The sequence below is a fragment of the Solanum stenotomum genome, chromosome 3 (assembly GCF_019186545.1).
Source record: "Solanum stenotomum isolate F172 chromosome 3, ASM1918654v1, whole genome shotgun sequence".
Lineage (NCBI taxonomy): Eukaryota > Viridiplantae > Streptophyta > Magnoliopsida > Solanales > Solanaceae > Solanum > Solanum stenotomum.
The window spans coordinates 782225-803870 of NC_064284.1; the positions used below are offsets into that span (position 1 = coordinate 782225).

At 35.7% G+C, this 21646-nt stretch overlaps 3 protein-coding genes across 5 annotated transcripts; 1 reads left to right on the forward strand and 2 right to left on the reverse strand.

Annotated features, from left to right (window-relative positions):
* Positions 1-1377: 1377 nt before the first annotated feature.
* Positions 1378-4699, reverse strand: LOC125860866 (uncharacterized). The gene is made up of 5 exons (XM_049540897.1): positions 4443-4699; positions 3794-4343; positions 2894-3401; positions 2731-2812; positions 1378-1807 (listed from the first exon to the last, which is right to left on the reverse strand). The coding sequence occupies exons 1-5, from the start codon at positions 4497-4499 to the stop codon at positions 1580-1582; spliced, it is 1425 nt and encodes a 474-aa protein (XP_049396854.1). The 5' UTR covers positions 4500-4699; the 3' UTR covers positions 1378-1579.
* A 3141-nt stretch (positions 4700-7840) lies between these two features.
* LOC125860971 (uncharacterized) lies at positions 7841-8589 on the forward strand. Its single transcript, XM_049541031.1, has 3 exons — positions 7841-8086; positions 8184-8308; positions 8374-8589. Exons 1-3 carry the CDS (start codon positions 7907-7909, stop codon positions 8441-8443), a joined length of 375 nt encoding a protein of 124 aa, XP_049396988.1. The 5' UTR covers positions 7841-7906; the 3' UTR covers positions 8444-8589.
* A 396-nt stretch (positions 8590-8985) lies between these two features.
* LOC125860970 (1-phosphatidylinositol-3-phosphate 5-kinase FAB1B-like) lies at positions 8986-19426 on the reverse strand. 3 transcript variants are annotated; one of them, XM_049541030.1, is made up of 13 exons: positions 19290-19426; positions 19010-19176; positions 18050-18924; positions 16448-17179; positions 15763-15916; positions 15334-15678; positions 14349-15152; positions 13914-14248; positions 13615-13738; positions 13368-13535; positions 11390-12922; positions 10496-10762; positions 8986-9553 (listed from the first exon to the last, which is right to left on the reverse strand). In XM_049541030.1, exons 3-13 carry the CDS (start codon positions 18625-18627, stop codon positions 9239-9241), a joined length of 5355 nt encoding a protein of 1784 aa, XP_049396987.1. In that variant the 5' UTR covers positions 18628-18924; positions 19010-19176; positions 19290-19426; the 3' UTR covers positions 8986-9238. The 3 variants fall into 3 exon arrangements, with proteins under 3 accessions (XP_049396987.1, XP_049396985.1, XP_049396986.1); XM_049541028.1 differs by having other exon boundaries at positions 11390-12925; XM_049541029.1 differs by lacking the exon at positions 19290-19426 and having other exon boundaries at positions 11390-12925; positions 19010-19252.
* Positions 19427-21646: the final 2220 nt, after the last annotated feature.

Consider the following 21646-nt stretch of genomic DNA (forward strand, 5'->3'; position numbering starts at 1 on the left):
TAAAAGATATTGGAAGTACAATTTATGTGTGTGCGAGAAGAATTAAAGGTAAATTACGTTTTATGTGTAGCGTAAAGGTAGTGTCTTTTATGTTTGTCTTATTATTAGGCTAAGATTCACATAGCAATGGCTAGTATTTGATTTTGAAAAGAAAGATCATTTGGAGGCTCGAATTATTTTGCTACCCTAGAGGTTAGTGTCCGCTTGTACTTGTACGCCAGCAGCTTTAAAAAAAGGCAATTCAAAAGTGAAATTAAATCAAACTAGTATTAAATATTCCGTATGTTTTAATTTATACAGAGAGAAAGTAAAAAAAGATTATTGGATCTTGTAGTTAAGATGAGATTAGAATATCTTAACTATAAGAAAAAGGAAAAAAGAATTGAGAGGAGAGAGTAAGATTCACTTGCAGATAAGAAAAATTGGTCTTTTACCTAGTGAATAAAGAAAATCTGTAATGATACTGTCGTGTATCCAGCAGAAATCTATCAAACTATACTTCTTTTCAGTTTTCTTGTTTTGGGGCCTCTCTCTCTTTTTCCTCAATGTAGAGCTTGTCAGATAGACCTCATATGGATGTGTTTTGTCTTCATGTCTAATTTGGAAACCATGCAGACCAAGAATCCCAAAAAGCCCTTGTCACAGCCAAGGCCTTTTCCTATCAACACATTAAAATATTTTTGAAAATCCTTATGTAGTAAGCATTTTTTTTTAAATTTAGTGGTGTCATGTTATGCATTAGTGCAATTCTCTTTGGGAAGTTTTAATAAGAGAAATTAACAATCTAAATCCCAAGTAGCTCTTCTTTTGAACTGCAATCTCAGTGCTGCTTTCATTGATAATTGAAGGCAAGGTACAATTATTGCACCAATTTTAGCAGCTTATAATGAGAAGCTATGCCCAGGTAGCAGTTGAACATGGTCCCAGGACATTTAAGATCAAATCAAACTTATGATTACAATAGAAGTTAAAATCTAAATTAACACAAGCACAACTGACAAACAATCTACATCTTGTATTTCATTTCCAGCTAAGACATAGAATCTGCTAGTTTGAACAGTCTGATTACTGGAGGCCTTAATTCTACTACCTCGGAAAACTGTGGTCCTATTCAAGACAAAGGATCTTCAGATTTTGCAATATCAAGCAAAAAATTTGTACTTGTTGCACCCCCATTTTGATGAGTAGATGCATTGATAATCCAGATTAAAGAGCGGAGAACACAAAGTATCACTTTTTTGCGAGTTTGTGTTTGCTAAATGAACTATCACCAACTATTCATTAAAGCGCACCTCAAAGCCGACAAAACCATTATCTCAATTTGTGAACATTCCATTTTGTAAAAAATTACTGGGATTCTCACAGTGAGGCCACATTATAGGATATGTAGTAACGAATTTTTCATCGTAGTGTCAAAGCTCATAATGTCATCGTTTCATACAATCAGTTAGACTCGCCTACTAGAACTTCACAGTATGATGTGTTGGCCCGTAAAAGTGTTGCATTAAGATTTTTTTCTGAGTAATAACTCAATAGGTATACAGAATGAATCTCACTGAACATTGGTGCTCGATTCGAATTAAATAAGATGGTTTCGGCATGGCAAACACCCACAGGAAGATTGGGCAGCTAGATGTGAGTTTTGCCTTGTCAACATCATCTTCCGTGATTGATCAGCCACTTTTTCTATTTGGTCCTTGTGTTGTAGTTGAGCTGTAGTTCTCCATTCTTCAGCTTTTCTGTGAACTATCGCCATCCTTTTCATTAACTTCTCTTCCAGATTTGATCTCATCTTCTGGATTTTCACCTGAACAGAAGAAAATGCTATGCCATAAGAGGATTGTAGTCATAGGAGTCCTTAAACCCTTGAGCCCGTGGTCTAACGGAAACAATTTCTCTAATTTTTTAAGGAAGATAAGGTCTACGTACACTGACACTCCTTACTTTGTGGGACCACACTGAGTGTGGAGTTGTTGTATAAGAATCCTTAAACATAACTTATGTTTCTAGTGTCTGATGGCACAAGTTAAATTTGGCCATTTATAATTTTCTTAGGAACAAAAAGGAGGGGGGGACACACCAATTTCAAAGGAATTTTATTACTGCATGCAGCTGTTGTGCCCATCTTCACATGGTTTTGCAACTTCCAGAAAGAATTTGTCATGCATGTAAATATAATAATGCATTAATATTGACTAATCTGCTATCATCGCATGTGAAAAGATAAAAAATATAAGCAGTACATAGGGGGGCGAGGAGGAAACATGTTGGACCACAATGGAAGAGTACTGAGTGGCTCTATGTAGATCAATACTATATACAAGACTGAGAAATTTTTCCCAGCCAGTCAACATTGCACAGCTACTCTTTGGAGGCTGTATTTAGTTATATTCTTTTGACACCCATCATGGAAACATGCTAAAGAGCGTAATCAAGGAAAAGGATCGACAGAGTTTTAGACGGACAAACTTCTAAAGAGGTGCGTATATTACTTTAGGCAAATCTCACATCAAAAAGGGAGCAAAGTGAGGTTTTACATAAGACCAGAGCACAGTTCAGGTGGTACGTTTGGCGTAGCACAAGTAACAAATTTGTGAGGCTTGTTAGGCCAAAACAGACAGTAGCGAAATATGGATTTTATGGCCTGTAGACAATTCTTAGGATATGAAAACAGCTCTAGCATTGAAATCCTACTGCCCAAAAGTTAAAAGAAAGGATAAAATAAAACACCTCAAGTTTTTTGGATTGAGCTTCTGCTTTTGCATTTTGGAGGTTTATCCAAGCCTGAATTTTTGCTTCTTCTCTTTGGTACCTACAACTCAAAATAAATGTTAAAACTAATAAGCTCCAAGTACACATGAAAATAGAAATGAACAGTGCAAAGGCCACTGACCTGAGACAGCATTTGTTCTTCTCTTCTTCTTCCCACGAATGTGTTTTGGACTCCGAGACGCTCTTTCTACACTCATTATTTATCTCAAAATGTCTCAAACTCTTCGATACATCCTCCTCTTCTTCTTCCCTCGAACTCCAATTGGTTGTAACAGAATCGAATTGTGTCCCGAACTGCAATTTTGCTAGATGGCACTCCTGAAATTGCATGATATCAACTGTGCTATCGGAACCTGAACTTGGTAAGGCCAATGGTCCAGATCTGTCCGCGGGGGTATTGTGTCGAGCAGGCGATGGGCTCTTGAATGGAGTATGGCATCTTGAAGTAGTAGAGCTGCCAATTGGGGTCATTTCTGTCCCAATATCTCTGTGTTTAATCTCATGAATTGCCTCCATTGTTGCCTCTTTCATTGATTTTCCTGCCGCGTTTCCAAACAAAAATCCTTCTTTTGTAGGTTCTAAGCACCTAGATTTGGGATAAATAGATTCCACTTCATCTGTGAACTTATCTGCAGTTACAATAAAACTGGTATTCCTTCAACATCCACCATAACATTCATAGAGTTGTTCCCTTTTATCAGTTTTAGATTTTACCAAAATTAGAGCTAGAACCTAAAAAGATATAATGCACATTGCTGTGTAGCATGCAGGGGCAGATATACATATATTCTAACAAAACCAAGTTTATACCCAAGACCTTTTATTCAACTGTACTTTTACTTTTGACTCCCAGCATAGATATATATGTGAGAATTCACTAAAATTTCAATCCAGAACCCGAAATTTAACATGTACAATTAGGTCAGTGCTTATGCCCTTAAAGATTGAAACTTCTATCAAGTTTAAATCTTGAACTGTAATTGATAAAGCTAAGGGTAAAAACAAGCTCCTTTTTTTTTACCTTTTAGAAAAACATCAGTTGCAGCAAAAACAGTGTTGGCAGCTCCAGTAGAAATACGGTGATGGTGTAAAGGTAAAGACACCTGAAAATCTGAAGCTACTTTAGATACCTTTTCATCTGTAACTCTGTTTTTTTCTGCAAAGACATTTTCAGTTTCTTTAAGCTTGAACCCATTGCACTGCTTTAACAATTTTGAGGATTCTAATGCTGGCTTTAAGCCATTATTACTATTATGATGAGAAGCAGGGGAATCTTGAATAGAACTTCCATTAACAAGCCATTTCTCTGCATCATCCCACTTAGAAGGGAAATTTTTTCTTGAAAAATTCCCAACACTGAAACTGAAAATGGGTCGACCCGGTGTTGATGGAGCATCCATATTCCTCCTTGTCACTGAACTTACTCCTTCTTTCCTTAAAAAACCTGCTCCATTGCTTGCTGTTGGCAATGACTTCACAAAATCAGATGTCTCCTTTAGATTAAGTTTGCAAAGCGGGTCAGGGAAACTATCCAAGAATGGGTTCTCATTTTTCCCTTCTAATGTTGCTTCCTGTCAATAACAAAATCAAGAATCATCAGCAAAAAAAAAGAAACCCCATTTACATAATATCATTCAAGAAACATAAAAGAACAATCTTGAAACATTTACCCCTTGAGATGGAAACAGAGGTGGAGGTTCACAGTAGTTAGCACTTGCTAGATCCATATATAAATGCAGTAGATTTTTGGAGGAATTTTTACATGTTAAAGAAAAGTTTAGTTTAGGTGAAGTAGAGAACAGTAATAAAACGTGCCAATGCAAAAGGAAGCAGGAGGTTCATCAGAAGAACTGTTGAATATTAGGTAAGTATTAGAAGAACATGCATTGGAGTGGTAAGCAGGAGGACAAAGACCATATACAAAAATGATGAGTTTCAGGCCCTGTGTTGAAGAGCTGAAGGGAAAATGAAACAACAGTGTTTATAGTCCTTCCTGGTTTGGTACTGGACTAGTGAGGACAAGGAAGAAAACAAACAAAAAACTTGTACTTGTAAAAAAAAAACTCATGGAGGTGTGTGATGCTTTGGGAGACGAGATAAGTTCGTCAAAGTTATAAAATGGATGGATTATCAAATCATGGATTAATTTTTAGTATGATTTACCATAGGTTATATGCACCCTTTAAACATTTTTTTATGCTATTAAGAGACGTTTGGTTGCTCGATAGAGTTATGCAGATATATAGTAACGTATGAATTAATTATGAGTAATTTATGTATTTTTATATATATGTATGATGTATCAGTTATGCATAAATTAGTTAACTATGTTTTAGTTTTATATGTAATAGTTATGCGGATTTTTAAATTGCAAACTAAACACTATTAATTTTATATATGAATAATTTACTTCCAAATCAACTATCAAATATAATATATCTATACAATATTTAATATCTACATAGCTAATATGTAAATTCTAAACCAACTCCCTAGCGACCTATTAATATAATAATGTAGCAAGTTAGTCCGTATGTCTCAACTATTGTAACATACTTTTTATTTTTAACATGTTAAAAGAGTGACCTTTATTTTGTTTTTTGTTTTAAACTTTTTGTTTAATGTTACTCTATAGAGATGATTTATGATTTTTTTTTAGACTGCAATTTTTTTTAAAAAAATAATCTTAAATACTGAGTAGACTACGTAAATTGCATCGGAGAGAATATCAGTTTTACCAAATTACCTATTATTAGTTTTCATAATAAATTTTTTTGCATACCAATGCTTAGAACTTGCATCCAATTTTTGAAGTTGTTAACTTTTTTTATATATTTGAATAATATAAGTAATCTCTATACCGTCATACCATCAAAAAGAAAAAAACATGAGCAACAACTTCAGATTACAAGAACAAATTTCATGGATATTTTATAACTCCAATATGTAATAATGTAAGAAGATGGGAAACGTCTTTTAAGGTTATTGATAATGTTATTATTAAAGCCCAAAACTGTGTTGTAGGGTGGGCTCATGCTCCTAAGATTGAATAATTAAAGGTTAAAAAATAATACTCCTAGTAAAGTGTTTTGTTACCGTAGTGCAAAGCAAAACTTTTTGTCTCTTTTGTTAGGTGTTAATGTTAACATAATTAATCCAACTGTTAGTACTATTAAAACACAGTAAGGTACTGTTTTAGTAAACCAAAAAATTGAAAGGAATGTCGGGGCCCTTCCTTCGGCTTTTGTAACCACGTACTACTTTATCCCTATTTAGCATAAGCTGCTCCTCTATTTCTATGTTTCGAAACAAAATAATAATGGATTGAGTTAAATTTGAACGGGTTAAAATGAAATGAATTGAGATAATAAATAGGCGGATGTTAAATGTTACTTGAGCTGATGAATTATAGGCTTATTTGTCACTCTTACGGGTTGTTTAGTTTGAAGTTAATTTATGTTGAGATTAATTATGTTAAGATTAAATTATTTTGGTATTATTTTATATTGACTGATTGATTTGTTGTATTAAAACTAACACACATTTGCATAATTTCTAAGAAGTTGTTTGTTTATAAAAATATCTTCTACCTTATTTAGTGGAAAAGAGGTTGGATAAACCGCGAAGGCTTTTTATTTATAAACTCCAGTTTTTACGGAGTGTTACTAAGTACATGATTTTTTTTACTAATCTGATAGTTAAACTTGAAATTACATATAGGTCCAACACGTTTCCTCTTTCAACCAAAAAATGCTTCTGAGATAACGTAAACGATTGTATTGGCTTCTGATAGTATGAGAAGCCACAAAAGATTAATAAAATGCTTAAGTAAAATTATAGTAGTGCTAATAGAGTTGTTTCATACTGAAATTTTACATTTGACTTCCTTTTTTTTCTTAGAAAATAAATGATAAACAAGTATTAAGTGTGGGACTATCAACTTCGAGATAACAACTATAAAGGGAAACCTCACTATAAAAGAAAAAAGCATATCAGTGAGATAATACATTTTAATCTCACTTTATTGGGAATAATCAATCGAAAATAGTCATTCAAAAAAACAAAGTTGTCATTTCTTAAAGTGTTACTTTTATTAATCAATCTGTATCTAAAATTCATTAATCCTAATAATTTGAATTCAATATATAAGGGATAAAACACAATTCTCCTTGTGGATCTCCAAGTACTCTGACTTTGCTCCATTATTATTAACAAAAATCTTTATGTTATAGTTATAGAAAAAGTCATAAATAGACTTCTTTCTTATTATTAATAAATATATTTTCTTTCCTGTTTATTAAAAAATATTTTTTTAGTTTTTCCATCTTAGATTGGTCAAATAATTTCAAAAATATTTTTTCTCTAAAAACAAGTTTTTTTTTTGGGGTGGGTGGGGGTATAACTTTCCAAATGAAAGTAGAAACAGGTTATATAAGCAACATCAAACATTAACTGTTAATTGTGTTCTCCTCACTCTTCAACACACTTCATCTTCACTCATCTCTCATAAGTAATATTTATTTAATTATACGTAAATTCTTTTAGAATTTTTTTTTTAATGTAAAAAAACCACTTACTTTTTAAAACAAAATATTTTTAACGGAATACATTTTTTTTTAACCGAAAACACCCATAATCTTCTTAATCTCTTATTTTAGTTTTCATGAAAATTGAGACAAACATACCTTATCACACTGAGAGGATGAGAGACCCACCAACAAACAAATCAATCAATTAGGAAAATAAAAAATGTAATCAACTGTCCAAATGACTTTATAAGCCCTTATAAATATACCAACACAATACATTAAATAGTACTAGTTTGAAGATAATGCTGATAGGTCCCACTTCCCCCTTTGAAATCTATATAATTAGATAATGCATCGTGACAATTGACAAAACACCCAATATTAGTTTCCCGTATATTAATAATATAATAATTAATATCATCCTCTTTAGCTTACAAACAAAAAACCAAGGATTAAGATCAAATCATTCGAATACTTTAATATTAATACAAGGCCTTAATTAGTTTGGTTTAATTTATTAAATACTGTATAGAACAATCAACATTTCATTTATAATTTTATCTTCTCTTCCTTGTTCCTCCATTATTATTTTTCCCATACTAATTATGGCTGTGAGACACTCTTCTTTTGCTGCTACTCCTCTAATTTGGAAGAAATCATGTTCCAACAAAAGAGAAAATCGTGCACAAAGAGTAGTGTTGGTGTACTCATGTGCAAGTGATCAAAATATTTCAATCAAACCTACTGCTCTTCAGATCAGATCAACTTCAACCCCAAAACTTAAGGTTTTTTTTCCTCCTTCATCTTATATTATATTGAATCTCCTTCGTCGAAAAGTTTTCACTACAATTGTTTACTGATATCTGTTTTCACTGTTGATAGATATTTGAAGATGAGTCAACAGGGATAGTTTGTTATAGAGATGAGAATGGAGAGATCACTTGTGAAGGATATGATGAAGGCCCTCGTTACTGCCAACAACTCACCAGATTTTGTTCTAATTCAAGGTACGTATACGTAATAATAATAATCGTGTGATGAACAAGTAACTTATTATTATGTCTATATGCAGAGATGAAGAAATCATAGAGCTCCTGCAAAGATGCTGGCTTCATGTAACTGATTCTGCTGAGTTCAGTTAGGATCGATCTCATCACTTTCATACTACTGTCAAATAACACAATAAAACAGGGATTACTCGTTCCAGATACTTGTTCAGTAGTGTATGCTGCTTAAAGGGCCTTCCTTTTCATGCTCAAAATGTAAAATAGTATCAATTATTAAGTATCCCATTGTTTTTCCTCATAACACACAAGTTACTGCAACTGGATTGGGTCAGTCTAAAGCTTTATGAATTTAAGTATGAGATAGGTAGATGCATTACAATTACTTCTTCAACCATTTGGACCACAAGTCCACCATCTGAAAACTTAATTCCATTAGCTCTGTTTCCGATAAAGATTATACAGAGAATAACATGGACATCAACCCAACGGGGTAGAAATCAGAGAAAAAATATTACAATTACAAAAAATAAAATACACTGGGGGAAAAAAAAAAGTAGTTCGATACACCAGCTAAACTGTTCCAAAATCATGCATTCTATAAAATTGGCATTGATCCTTTGGAACTCATGTATACCTTGAATTTTACCCAACAAAAGGAAAAATAAATTGATGAAACCGAAAAAAAAAAAATGTACAACATTATATCCACGGAGGGACACCTGAATTCTAAGCAGAAGAGACTTTCAACGAAATACAAGCCTCAGTTCTCTGACAAGAAATCAAGTGTTCTCCCATTTAGGGAGAACGCAACTGGAATTGCGTTCCAAAAGAATGGGAACCGAAACTACTACAGATGTATGAACCAATGCAATAGACCCACTTATGTGCTCAATATACTGACAAACAGCATTAACAAATTCACTCGGCAGATCATCCACCTTGCATGTTCTCGTCACATAAGTTAGTCAGCGACTTACTGGGAACAACAGATGTTGGTGACCACTGATCAGGGACCATCAGGAAATAGGTGGTCATGGCCTTTCGGAACCTCTTTTTGTACTGCTTAGGTGAGATTATAGTCGGTGGCGCATTTTTGGGTCCACCAAGGATCCCAGAGGCCTTAACCCAAGTCTCCAAGTGCTTATCCCACGTATATTGTCTCATGAAGTCAATGATCCCAACAACAAGCTCATTCTTCTCTTCATCAACCCCAACCAACAGTGAGTAATCCATCACATCAACTGCCTGCAAGGATAATTTACTCAGTTAGTCAAGAACCTCACTAACCTTGACCACAGAAGGAATTTGTTAGAAAGTGAGTATACACTTATATGCTGATTATAAGAAAACGTAACACATATACAACAGCATAATGGTCTTCAGTTAGATGTCAAAAAAAAGTTTCTCTTCTTGAGAAAAGCAAAGTAAAATAGGAAAGGAACAAATTTTCTTGTATGTCTGTATTTGAAATGAAAGGATACTTGACACTTCCCTCCAGGATCTGCATTTTTTTTGAAGGACTGATTTGCTATGGAGGATATTGTTTCTAGTAAAAAATATTTTAACCACTTTCTCACCCCTTTCCTACTATCAAGCACACAAGAAGAACAGTGGACATTTAAATATTCTAGCTCTTTCCTTTCCATTCTTGGCACCCAAACTGTGGTTTATGTAGGACGAAGATGATGGGCTTTGGGAAAGGCAAGCATCTGAATCCTTATCTGGAGAAGAAGTGAAGGTTAAAGTGACCATCCCCAATTTAATCTTTTTGCGCAATGGAAGAATTTGGAGGGATTGAACCCAAATCTCCTCTCTATTCCCGTCATAATCTAATCTATTTTACTTATTTAGTTTTGGGTGTGGAATTGTGGGAAGGGAATGATAAGGTTCGTTGAGTCTAAAACATCCCCCCGATTCTGCTGGACCGTCATCAATTGCTCAACTCCTTATGATCAACAAAGGTGTTTTTCCCCTCCCTCTTCCACACCCAATCCTAGTACCAAACACAAACTAACTTGTTCTGAATAGATATGAGAATCTTACGGGTTGGAAATGCTTCAATCTACAGCAATCCCAACTTACAAAGCTTTGATGGACCATCGCAGACAAGAAACTGTTACATGATCCAACCACAATAGGTGCAAGTAGTCGACAGTAAATTCATTAAATGTAAGCACAAAAACTTACAGCAAGAAAAGCAGTATCATTCCATACAGCTCGCTCCAAAAGTCTTTTTGCTTTGTTTCCAACAAAAATAGGTGAAGTTGGCATTGATTCAATCAAGTTCTGATCCAGCAAGACTTTGTTGCTTCCACTGGAATCAGGATTGTAACGAGACCTTGCAGAACCTTTCAGATCATAAAGCCTTGCCAGTTTCCTCCCAAATAGAAGGTTCTCCATAACTAGCACATCCATTTTAGATTCCTTTCCTCCTTTAAGCTGTTTTGATGACACCTTCAGAGAAACCAATAGAAATAAAAACTCTAAACGAACTGATAATAATAAAATTATACAATATGTGTGCTATGACTAGCCAGAATACACAGAAAGAAAATAATGAACTGGTTATATCGGTAACTACATCCAAATACTGCAGCTAGAAATATGCACCCCATGCTTTGTGGTTCATTCACCTAGAAGGTCATGCTTTTAATCAGTATCACCTTAAGGGGTCATTTGGTGTGAGGGATAAAAATAAATAGTGATGGGATAAGAAAATAATGATGGGGTAAAAATTTTGTATCTTGTTTGGTTGTCGTGTTTGGGATAACTTATCCCACCCTTTATATCATAATGATAACTAATCCTGGGATAACTTGTTCCCAACCAAACGACCCCTAAAGGATATAATATCATCTGGCTTTAGAGTTAGAAAGCCATAAAGAAAGTAAATACTAATCTCACAACCCATTAATCAAAAATCCATCATATCAATCATGTTTCCCCAGAGCATAACTAAAATTTGCCTCATAATTCACAGCAATCAGATCATTATTTGTGCTGCGAGTCTAGTCACAGAGAGCTTTGTAAATTCTAAATCAGCAATTTGAGAAGCTGAAGTAGTCAACTTATTACAAATACCTGATAGATCCCCAGAATTTTTGCCAAACAAGTTGGACTCCCCGTGATTATTGATTCAGAAAGATATTTGAAATATTCAGGAGCAAATTTCATAAATGATTCCAGCTCTGTCTTTGTCACTTGCTTGATAATAAATCGATCATCCAAGGTTTTAGCAAAGAAAACGTTGCTCTTGCCTCCTTGGGCCCCCCACTTCTTACAGCGGCTAAGAGATCTTATGAAATCCATCTCTGAAGGACAACATATCCGCCTCAAGGCTTCAAAGCGCTTTGCATAATAACAAGTCACTGAGTATTTCACTTTCCCCAGCGATCCATCATCTCCAAAAGAAACTCTGGCATGCAGTGTCTTTGTGTATGAGAGTGGATCCAAATCAAAAGAGCTGCGAGAAATGGGCAAGGACAAGAGACTCTCATCCATAGATCCAAGACTTCTGTAGGATTCTAAAACCATTTCATCAAATGATTGAGGGGAGTGCAGATTACTGGAATCCAGTGAGTGGAACGAAAAGTTAGAGTCCAAAGAAGCATCCTTAGATTTCTCAAGCTCATCGGATAGTTGAGCATGATAATCATGAGACGCTAGTGCATAAGATATAATACTAGTGGGCTCATCATCATACACTGGTATAACAGTATCATTAACCCCAACAGGTAGGAGCAATCTTGCTCCACTTTGGGCATCTGATTCCCGAAATGATGAAATGTATACTGGATTATATCCCCCAAGTGGATCCAGTTTCTGAGCACTTGGTAAAAAGTTTTTGTTCAGAGTCCGGTAGAAGCTAATAAAAGGCATACCTAACCAGCTCCCAGAGTCTTCCATGTTTTCGGGGCCTTTAGAGGCTAACAGAGAAGGAGATTGAGACAGCATAGTCCCATGGTCTTCAGTATACACTTTTTCCGCCATTCCAGTTGTCAATGTATTCACCAGAAGTGGTTCAGAAGATTTACAGGTATCACCCTTTATCACTACAACACCGGAAGTTGTTTCACCAGTCCAAGCTGCCTCGAGAGTATCTGACAAACTCTCCATGTTTGGGAACTGCCCAGCGGATAGTGCTCTTCGCCGCTGTAATATGGATTCTTCTGGATGTGATCCGCAGAAACTTTTTGTTGCAACAGGAAGACCAGGTGGTTTTTCGATTGCACAATCAGCATCAAAATCAACTGCAGATTCTTGATGAACAGCATCCACGTGACTGTTTTGGCAAACACTTCTTCCTTCATCCCCATTTTCACCAGCCTTTAAAATTGCAGGAACAGATTCAGAGCTATTAGGACATTTGCTGGGATCAGCACAATTATCCAGATCAGTGAACTTATCATCACAAACCAACGGTTTCTCAGGTTCCAAAGAGGTGACATCTCCATTAATCCAATGACTCTTGTCATCCATACTGGCTGCATATACTAGACGGTGGTCCCAAACATAAGATTGAAAAAGGAGCTGTCTTCTCAATCGATTGATCTCCAAAATATCAACAGACTGCCCCTTTTTCACTTCCTCCATCAGAATTCTCTGGAGAGATTCCTGCTAATATCAAAAGCGGATTAGAAATATCCTCTAAGATCAAGACACACAAGTTAAGCTCAACAATGCAAATCGTTAACAATGAAAACAAGCAATACAATATCTGATGCATCAGACAGTGTCGGTAGACAGATTGCAACACAGACAGCAGAGAAGATAATATCACCACAGTTTGTATTCCCCAAGCATGACAAGGTTATAAACCCGCAATCAAACTGACATAGGGAATTATATATAGACCTATTTGTCAGAGAGGTTACTGGTCACTCAAGAAAAAACAAGTGGAGCACTTAAGTGTAATTACCAGTAGTCAACATCCAACAAGCACAGAGAAGCAGTGCTAGGGAGAGAGTAGTTAATGATGTCTGCAGGACCATGTAGGTTAAACAATGGTCAATTAGTGATCACTGAACCCTACTCACAAGTCTAATTCGTTGACTCATACCTCAAATTCTTGTTTCTCCTTCTGCAACATCCCTTCCAAATCAGAAATCTGACGTCTTGCTTCAGGTACATTAATGCGGCTGTTAAGTTGTCTCCCAGATCTCTTCTCTACCAAAAGCCGAATTGCATTCAGAACCTCAGCGAACAAAAGTTCAGCTCGGAAAATGACCTGCTTATATTACGACAGCAAATCAGTAAAGGGAGATATCAGATGCCAGCAACTCAAAATCCAATCACATTCTTTGTACCTCATTCACTTCATGTTGTATCCATTCCTGATTCTCATAGTTGAAATCCAGTTTTGAGGGAGGAAGGTATACTGAGTGAACATCAATGGATGCATAGCGAAAGCAAGCAACCATCTTCCCGAAGCTGCAAAAGTTACAAAATGAGTATTGCAAAATATACTCAACGTGTCAATATTTTCCAGCAAGATATATTATCATCATAGCTTAGTCTTTTTGACCATTAACTCTAGAAAATCATGCCAACATATTAAATATTGTGTGCGACCAAGAATGATACTACCAAGAGAGTAAGATCATACCCGTAAAATCGAAGACAATCTCTATGTAATGAATGACCACAGTTTGCCACCCTACTTGCAGCTGCATGGTTTGAAAAGCTAAGTTCTAGAAACTTCCCTAAGGACAAGCCCCAAGCAGCATCAGACATTACTACTCTCCGAGTTGCTGGTGGAAAGCCCTTATTATCGCGTGGACATTTAAGGCATCTGCGCCACATCCATATTTTTCCTTCCTTTTCACCTGGCAAAAGAATTTCCAGCAGCTTCTTAACAGAAATAGTTAGAGTACCCTGTCGGTGTGTATAACACTGAACATGAGCTTCTGAAGGCATCTCACATGAATGGCACCTGTAACTCTGAGAACACAAATTGAAGAAAAAAAAAGTGAAGATCCTTTCAGTCACCTTGAGCATATTGGAAATGTTTCTAGCATAAAGAAAGGGAGGGAGAGATTACTTGATCAAACAATTGGTCTCGTAGAAAACGACCCAATGGCTTATCTACGCTCCCATAGTATTTAATCCGAAAGAGACGAGACTTATCACAGACAGTTCCCTTCCAAACACATCGGGACGACAAGGAAACCAAAATGCTTTGATTGTCGGATGGAGATGGAGAGAACTCTTTCTTCAAAGAAGTCAATTCATCAGGGGCGTCTTCCCCAGCTTGGTTCACATCCATAGCATTGCAATCATTTTGAACACTCTGTGACAAGAAGTCTTGATCAGCCTCCTGTGAAGGACCAAAACTAGTAGAAAGGAACTTGTTTCCATGGGCATCTTGGACATCGTTGGCTACTGATGCTTTTACCTCAGAGCACTTCATCATATCCATAATACCTTTGACAGATTCATGATCAAGAGACGGCTTGCAGAAGGAAGACAAGGTGTCTTTAGTAGCACACACGCCAGGAGACTCTGACACACCCATTTTCTGAGCACAATTGCTGACAGCCTTGGCCAGGTCAGTTGGCGGAGCACTCATTGATCTTTGTGGCTCACTGCCAGATAGCGGCCCTAGAGTTTTTTCATCGGCAGGAATCATAAATCCAGGTATAGTTGAGATGGATCTGTCGATTGTTGATGGTTTATCTGGAAGTGCCACAGTTATCGGAGAATCCAAAGGAAGTTCAGGAAGAGAAGCTCCTTCATCAGCAAGAAAGGATGTTTCTAAAGCTAAATGATAAGCCGCGAAAATAGAATATTGAACCACACGCTTCACTTTCTTCAATTCATCCCTATTTGCACCACGGAGTAATATCTGAGACAACCCATGCAAGAGAGCCAATTAAATATTTCAATATCCAGGGAATACTTCAAAGATTTTTGTTAAAAGAACTTGGTCCTTTTCAAAAAGTAGGTTTCAGATAACTATTTAGATCATATCTAGTCAATAGATAGTTATCTACATCTTATTCTTCTTGTAATTATAATAAACTTACGGTGCATCCCAGTGGCTTTGGACAGCCTTCAAAGTACATCAGTGTCTTTAGAAGCTTCTTTCCAATCTCTCCAGCTGTACCATGTTCTTCCAAAAACTTCTCAACATGAAACATGTCACAGTATCCCATCTTTTGAGATGAGAGATGATCTACTGAATGAACTATTTGACCACCAGTGCAGCGAGCTATACGCTCCAAGACTGGTTTTTTGATGTTTAAGACAAGTGATATATCTTTTTCCAAGAGGTACTCCTGTGCATAGCGAGAAACAGATTTTTCCACCAGAAGGACATCTGGATTGTGTGCATCAATTTTGGCAACAGCCATCTTCAGATGATCCATTTCCTGAATGGCAAAAAACATGTTTAAGCACAAGAGCATAACATTATTAGTTAAAAGTCTTTGAAGAAAAGGTAAAATCATCAAAACCTGCTGCAACAATGTAGCGAAACTTGATAAGTGGTTAGAGACGCGCTGGTACTCGAGAGCACCTTCGAGGATTACTATGCGGGCTTTCTCTACTTTTGATGTCATTCGCCGATGAGCTACATTTTTCTTGCAGACAACTCCTTTCACCACAGCACTATTTAATAGAACGAGTTCAAATGAGAGAAGATATAACTAAAAATGTACACAATAACAAAAGGAGGTGAAGAAGGGCAAATAAAAACAGAAGAAGAAGAAGCAAGAACATAATCACAAGAAATAAAAGCTGCCCAATTATGCCACACCCTATTTATAGCTAGCACAATAAGACAAGTTAATCATAGGAAAAAGCAACCCCAATTCTAAACACCTCTACTCATTGAAATGCTACAACAACTTCACCAAATATTAGTCGAGGGCAAAGAATTGAAAGTTTTAAGGGGGGGAACACAAGCTATCTCACCAGACACAAATGACTCACACGCAAAGAGGGAGGGAGGGAGGGGGGAGACAGACAGATAGTGAGAGATTGTGCATGCAGATACATGAACCACAATAATGCTCCAATTCTCCAATTTCAGAAGTTGTGTAGCTACTAATCCTAACTCCATGCAATATAAGAGGCAAGATTCGAACAAAGAGCTGAGCAATATAGTGCACCAAAATGAAAAAACTTTATTTTGTTCACCTGTCACTACGATGTCCAGATGCAATACACTTCACCTTTACATATCCCCCAGGGTCCATTCCCCCACCTTTGCTTGTGTCTGGTTTCAAAAGTGTTGCAGCTTCCCACGATAGGGATGTAACTATCTCCAACCAATTCTCTTTGTCGTCTTCCTCACCAATGACAAGTTTTTCAACCTGCATAAGCTGAGACACTAAAGCCCTGAAGTGGCCATCAACAACATTCTTGACTACCTTCTTTTGCTCTTCATTTGACCTGTCCCTACCTCTATACTCACCACTTCCAAAACTGCTTGACGAATGTAAATATCCCCACTCTCCTGCAGCATCTCCATCATCATCATCATCAAACAGCATTCCTTCCCGTTCATCTTCTTCGTCTTCTGGTTCAGGTGGGAGCCACAGAATTCCACTGCTTTCAAAATCCACAGGTTCCAGATTAGCATCTTGCGCAGCATATAGGGATGATGAAGCTTCACATTCGTCACCAATATCCTGTTTTACAATCTGCTGCACTTCTTCAGAAGCTTGGGGATCAAATTTATTCTGCGAGGACAAGCTGCTCACAATATTTTCATCAGTAGCTTCCCCATTAGGATGAACTTTATGTGATCCATAGTCCTTATCATTGTCATCATAGTCAACATAACTAAAGTATCCATTAGTCTGAGAATAATGTTTTCCTTGGGACTCTAACTGGTAAACACCATACTCATCATCTTCATCATAACTCCTGATTCCAGAAAATAACAAGAAACAGTTAACTGAAGTGAAATACATGTCGACCTCAAGTAGCAAGAAAGGCAGTCAGATAGAGCAAATCAATCTTTAAAAATTAAAACAATCTCAAATAGGAAAGGGAAGTTGGAAGTGAGTTTACAAAAGCAACGAGGAAAAAACATTATTCTCAATAAAATCCAACTTTCATCAAATCACTAGAAAAGTGGAGCTAGATTTCCTATTTTCATCTCTGGACTCATGAGCTCATTGAGGAATGAAAGAAATAGCTATGGAAGTGGAAACAGATTATTTCTCCTTTCTCTATTCAGCTTATTATCTATTAGGGTCAAAGGAGATTGGTCAGGTACTTTCGCTGGTTAATTATCTTGCAAGTTGCATGTAAGAATAGCATCAGGTTTCCTCTGACTAGTCACTGCTTGGGTATAGCTGACCTTGGGAAAACCAAGTCTTGCAATGACAACATATGTGCCACCATAAAGGCCTTGACCAGGCAGCAAATATCAGCACGGCCTTTATAATATTGCTTCTGATATTCGTTGTTAAAGAATTTCCATCCAAAGCACATGATATTTCTAATTATCTTTTTCAATAGTACTTAAGAAGGGAAAATGTTTGAAACATGGGTTTAATTAATGCCACTTTTGGCATACAGAAAAATTGTAGAATCAAATCTGATAGAGAGGGCAAAGCCTGAGGGTGATCACAAATAATTCAAGTAAGGCCAATCTACCTCATTCACTATCTAGTATAAAAGATGCCTAAACCGTTACAGGTATCTACCTATTAACATTTGAGAACAAAGAAATGACAGATGTTGCAACTTGCCAAGGTGAAAAATCAGTAAAGATGTGAAGAAAAGTACCTAGTTGTGCAAAATGAAAATTGGTTTGTCAATGGATCCCCGATTCCTATATCAGCAGGATCAGTGCTCCCTTTTGCTGTAGCAACATTATTTTGTCTGACCAAAGAAGATTCCATTACTGTTGATTGGCATGAACTAAGTACAGGAGAGTGTGGCACTGAAGTAATGGAACTGCTACTACTGTCACCAGTTCCACTAGATTTTACGCTGATAAAACTAGCCGCAGAAAGGAAAGTATTGGAATCCAAGTTAGAAACCTGAATAGCATGATTAAAACCTTGCTTCCATTGCTTGTAACAATAATGACAGACCCTGACCTTTTCACACTCCTCTTGTAGTAACCTTGGTTCGCGAGGTGGTACAGGAATAGAGCTAGATGTGCACTTGGCACAGAAAACACGTCCACAAAGTCGACAATGATGCCTCCGGTTAAACAATGTGAACAAAGAATCACACTCATAACATACCCTACAGCTCTCGTCGGGCATCCAAAAATCCCTCGACACGTCAGCAGAAGAATCCCGCTGAGGGATCCACGATTTCAGCAACCCTAAAAGATCAAGGGATGTCCTATCCATCAACAAATGAGACCTTCTGTGCCTCTCATTGCTATAATCTCATTCATTTACGACCCTCATAACCAGTTCCTTATACCAAAATTTCCCTTAAGAAAAAGTATCTGATCCAAACAACAATATAAAACCCTTAACAAGTTGACCACACAATGTCTTCACTAATTACAGAAAAAAACCTTGCTGCCTCAATAACAGGCTGCAACTCCAAATACTTCCGCAGATCGGAATTCTCGGAACGACGACACAAATCACCAGTTTACAGGTTGATCAAGTACACATCATTCAACAAAAGCCCTAAGCCTAGAAATGAGTATCCACCCAAAAAAAATCAAAAATTGTAATCGAAAACAATCCAAATAACAAGAAAGATTTAAGATAAGCAAACCTTTTTATAGAGCGCAGACAGTATATATGATGAGAAGAAGAACACGTTATTCTCGATAAAAAATAAAAACCCAACTGTCGTCAAATCACTCCGACGCGGAATCCATAAAAGCCGCAATCAATTAAAAACCCCATCTTTGTCACTCCAAAATTAAAAACAATTCGCTCCTGAAATTGAAACATGAATAAAAATCGATATTTAATTCTTCGCCAACAAAAATACATCTCAATAAATTTTACAGAATTAAGTTAAGTGGATAATAGAGCCGCCATGAGTTCACCTTTTCACAGCAATCAATCAAAATTAGCAGAAACAGATGAGCAGATGAAGACAAAAACTTCAGTTTTACTGCGCTATGGTTTATGCAATTGGAGGATTGTGTGTGACGCCGCACAAAACTATTTTATCTAATGATAACAAAAATGCTGTTCTAATAAATTGTATATATTTATACTACGCCAGTCAAATCATCTTTTTTATTTCTTTTTACCCTTTTTGGCTCGACTTTTTCTTACAAACTGGAGTTAATTAGTCTTTTTTTTTTTTTTTCTAAACAGAAAAGAGAGAAAATATAGTAATTTTTGTCTGAAAAAAAAGGTCAAACTTAACTGGAGAATCTTCTTCTTCCTTTTTTAATCTCTCCGTCTCAAATCTAGGTGGCACATTCAGAATCAACCAAAATTTATTTTAATCTAGTTTTCTTATATGAGTATTTTTTAAAAAACTTAAATTTTTAATATTCAAATTTAAAATCTTATTTTTTTTGGTGGAAAGAGGGAGTAAGTTTTTCTATCGTGAAGTATGGATTACGATTTACGACTTACGCGTAGTGAGATGGGAGATAATTGGTGGACAAAAAATTTACAACTGGAGCTCTCTCCATATTGAAAATTTTAGTGGTTCATTTTTCAGCCTAAAGAATAAACAAAGGAAATAAAATGTACTAATTACTTTTTTTTTTGTAAAAGTAAAATTGAAAGTGACTTGATTATGCCAGCATAGCTGCAGAATGTGATGCAAAACAAATCAAACTTGACTTTATTTTATGACTAGGATCTGAATTATCACGTTAAAGTGATTTTTACTCGTCTTGACATTTTCAATTAGGAGCAACTTCAATTTCAAACTCGTATCTATATATTTAGAAGATTTTACTAAATTAGTCTCTCGATTCCAAAGTTTGATTTGGCACGAAATTTAATAAAATAAAATAAAAACTTTTCAGTGTTGTCATTTTAAATTAAAATTATGTTAAAATATCATTTATTTTGTGGTCCTAAACATATCATGTGAAAAACTGAAATTAAAGTATTGAAAAAAAAGTTGTTATTTTTTAAACAAATTAAAAAAAAAAATAGGTCATTCTTTTTTAAATCGACAAAGTATTTTTATCGTTTAACTCTTTTTTTATTTTCGAATCGTAACTGATATTGATAAATTTCAGCAAATAAAAAAGAGAGAAATTAAACCAAATATTACTTTAGTGTGTAGTTCAGTTAATTAGTTGTCTAACATTAAGTAATATGAATGCAGAAATTCGACCAATTTGTGCCAACCGCGTATCATTTGGCTGATTTACTCATCACACAAGTAATTCATGTATTCGTCCTTAGCTGTACAGCGGCATAATACTAATAACTTATGGTAAATAGTTGTCGTGATAATTTCAAGTGACAAAATTATCAAAAATAAAGAAAGACAAAATTAGTATTTATTTCAAATATTATAATAAGGAGATAGTTACATAAAAATTTCATATATAATAAAGCAACATACTTATATAAGTTATAACAAACGTGTAAAGCTACTATTAATTTTTTTAAATGGGTTGCATGTCATCACCACCTTATTAGTTAAGCCAAACTTGGGAAAACAAAGCTAACTTAATTCCGATAACTAAATTTGGGAAAACATTTATTTTAATTTTTTAGCAAAAATAACAATGTTGAAAACAATAAACGGTAAGAATAATTTTTTCAATGGTGCAAATTTCAAGTTACAATACTATCTTTTTCTTGATTGGTGTTCATTTTAATTCATCTTGCTTTTTTTTTATTTCTTAGGATTAATAGTACAGCCGTAGCTATTTATATCAAAAGACAATACTCCTTCAGAACACAACAATCTATGCATCTCGAAAATAGTAAACATTTTTCCTTAAAGACAGTAACGAAATGGCCTTAGGTGCGACAACACAACCTTATTAGAACAAAAGCAATCATAATGTTCAGCAGGGACGGACCCATTAAGTTCGTCGGAAAATTAGGTCAAATTTTGGTTTAATAAATATTGATACTTTTTAACCCAAGTTGAAAGATTCAATCTAGTGATCAAGGTTTTGAACTTACCCCATGGATAAAGAATTAATTTTAGCCCAAAACTGGATAGGTGAATTAGTCTTGGATAGTGAAGTGGGGTTACCAGATTGCTTTGGTAGCGAAGAGCATGAATAAACCAGTCAGTCTATTCATTACATTGAGGGTGATTGATTGATCAACTCTTTTACCACATGGTTGATCAACCCAGCACTATCTTAGAGGGTGTTTGGATTGACTTAAAAGTTTGTCAAACCTATTTTTAAGTCAGTTTTTGACTTCGGGAAGTGTTTGTTTTTGACTTCTAAAGTGTTTGACAAAT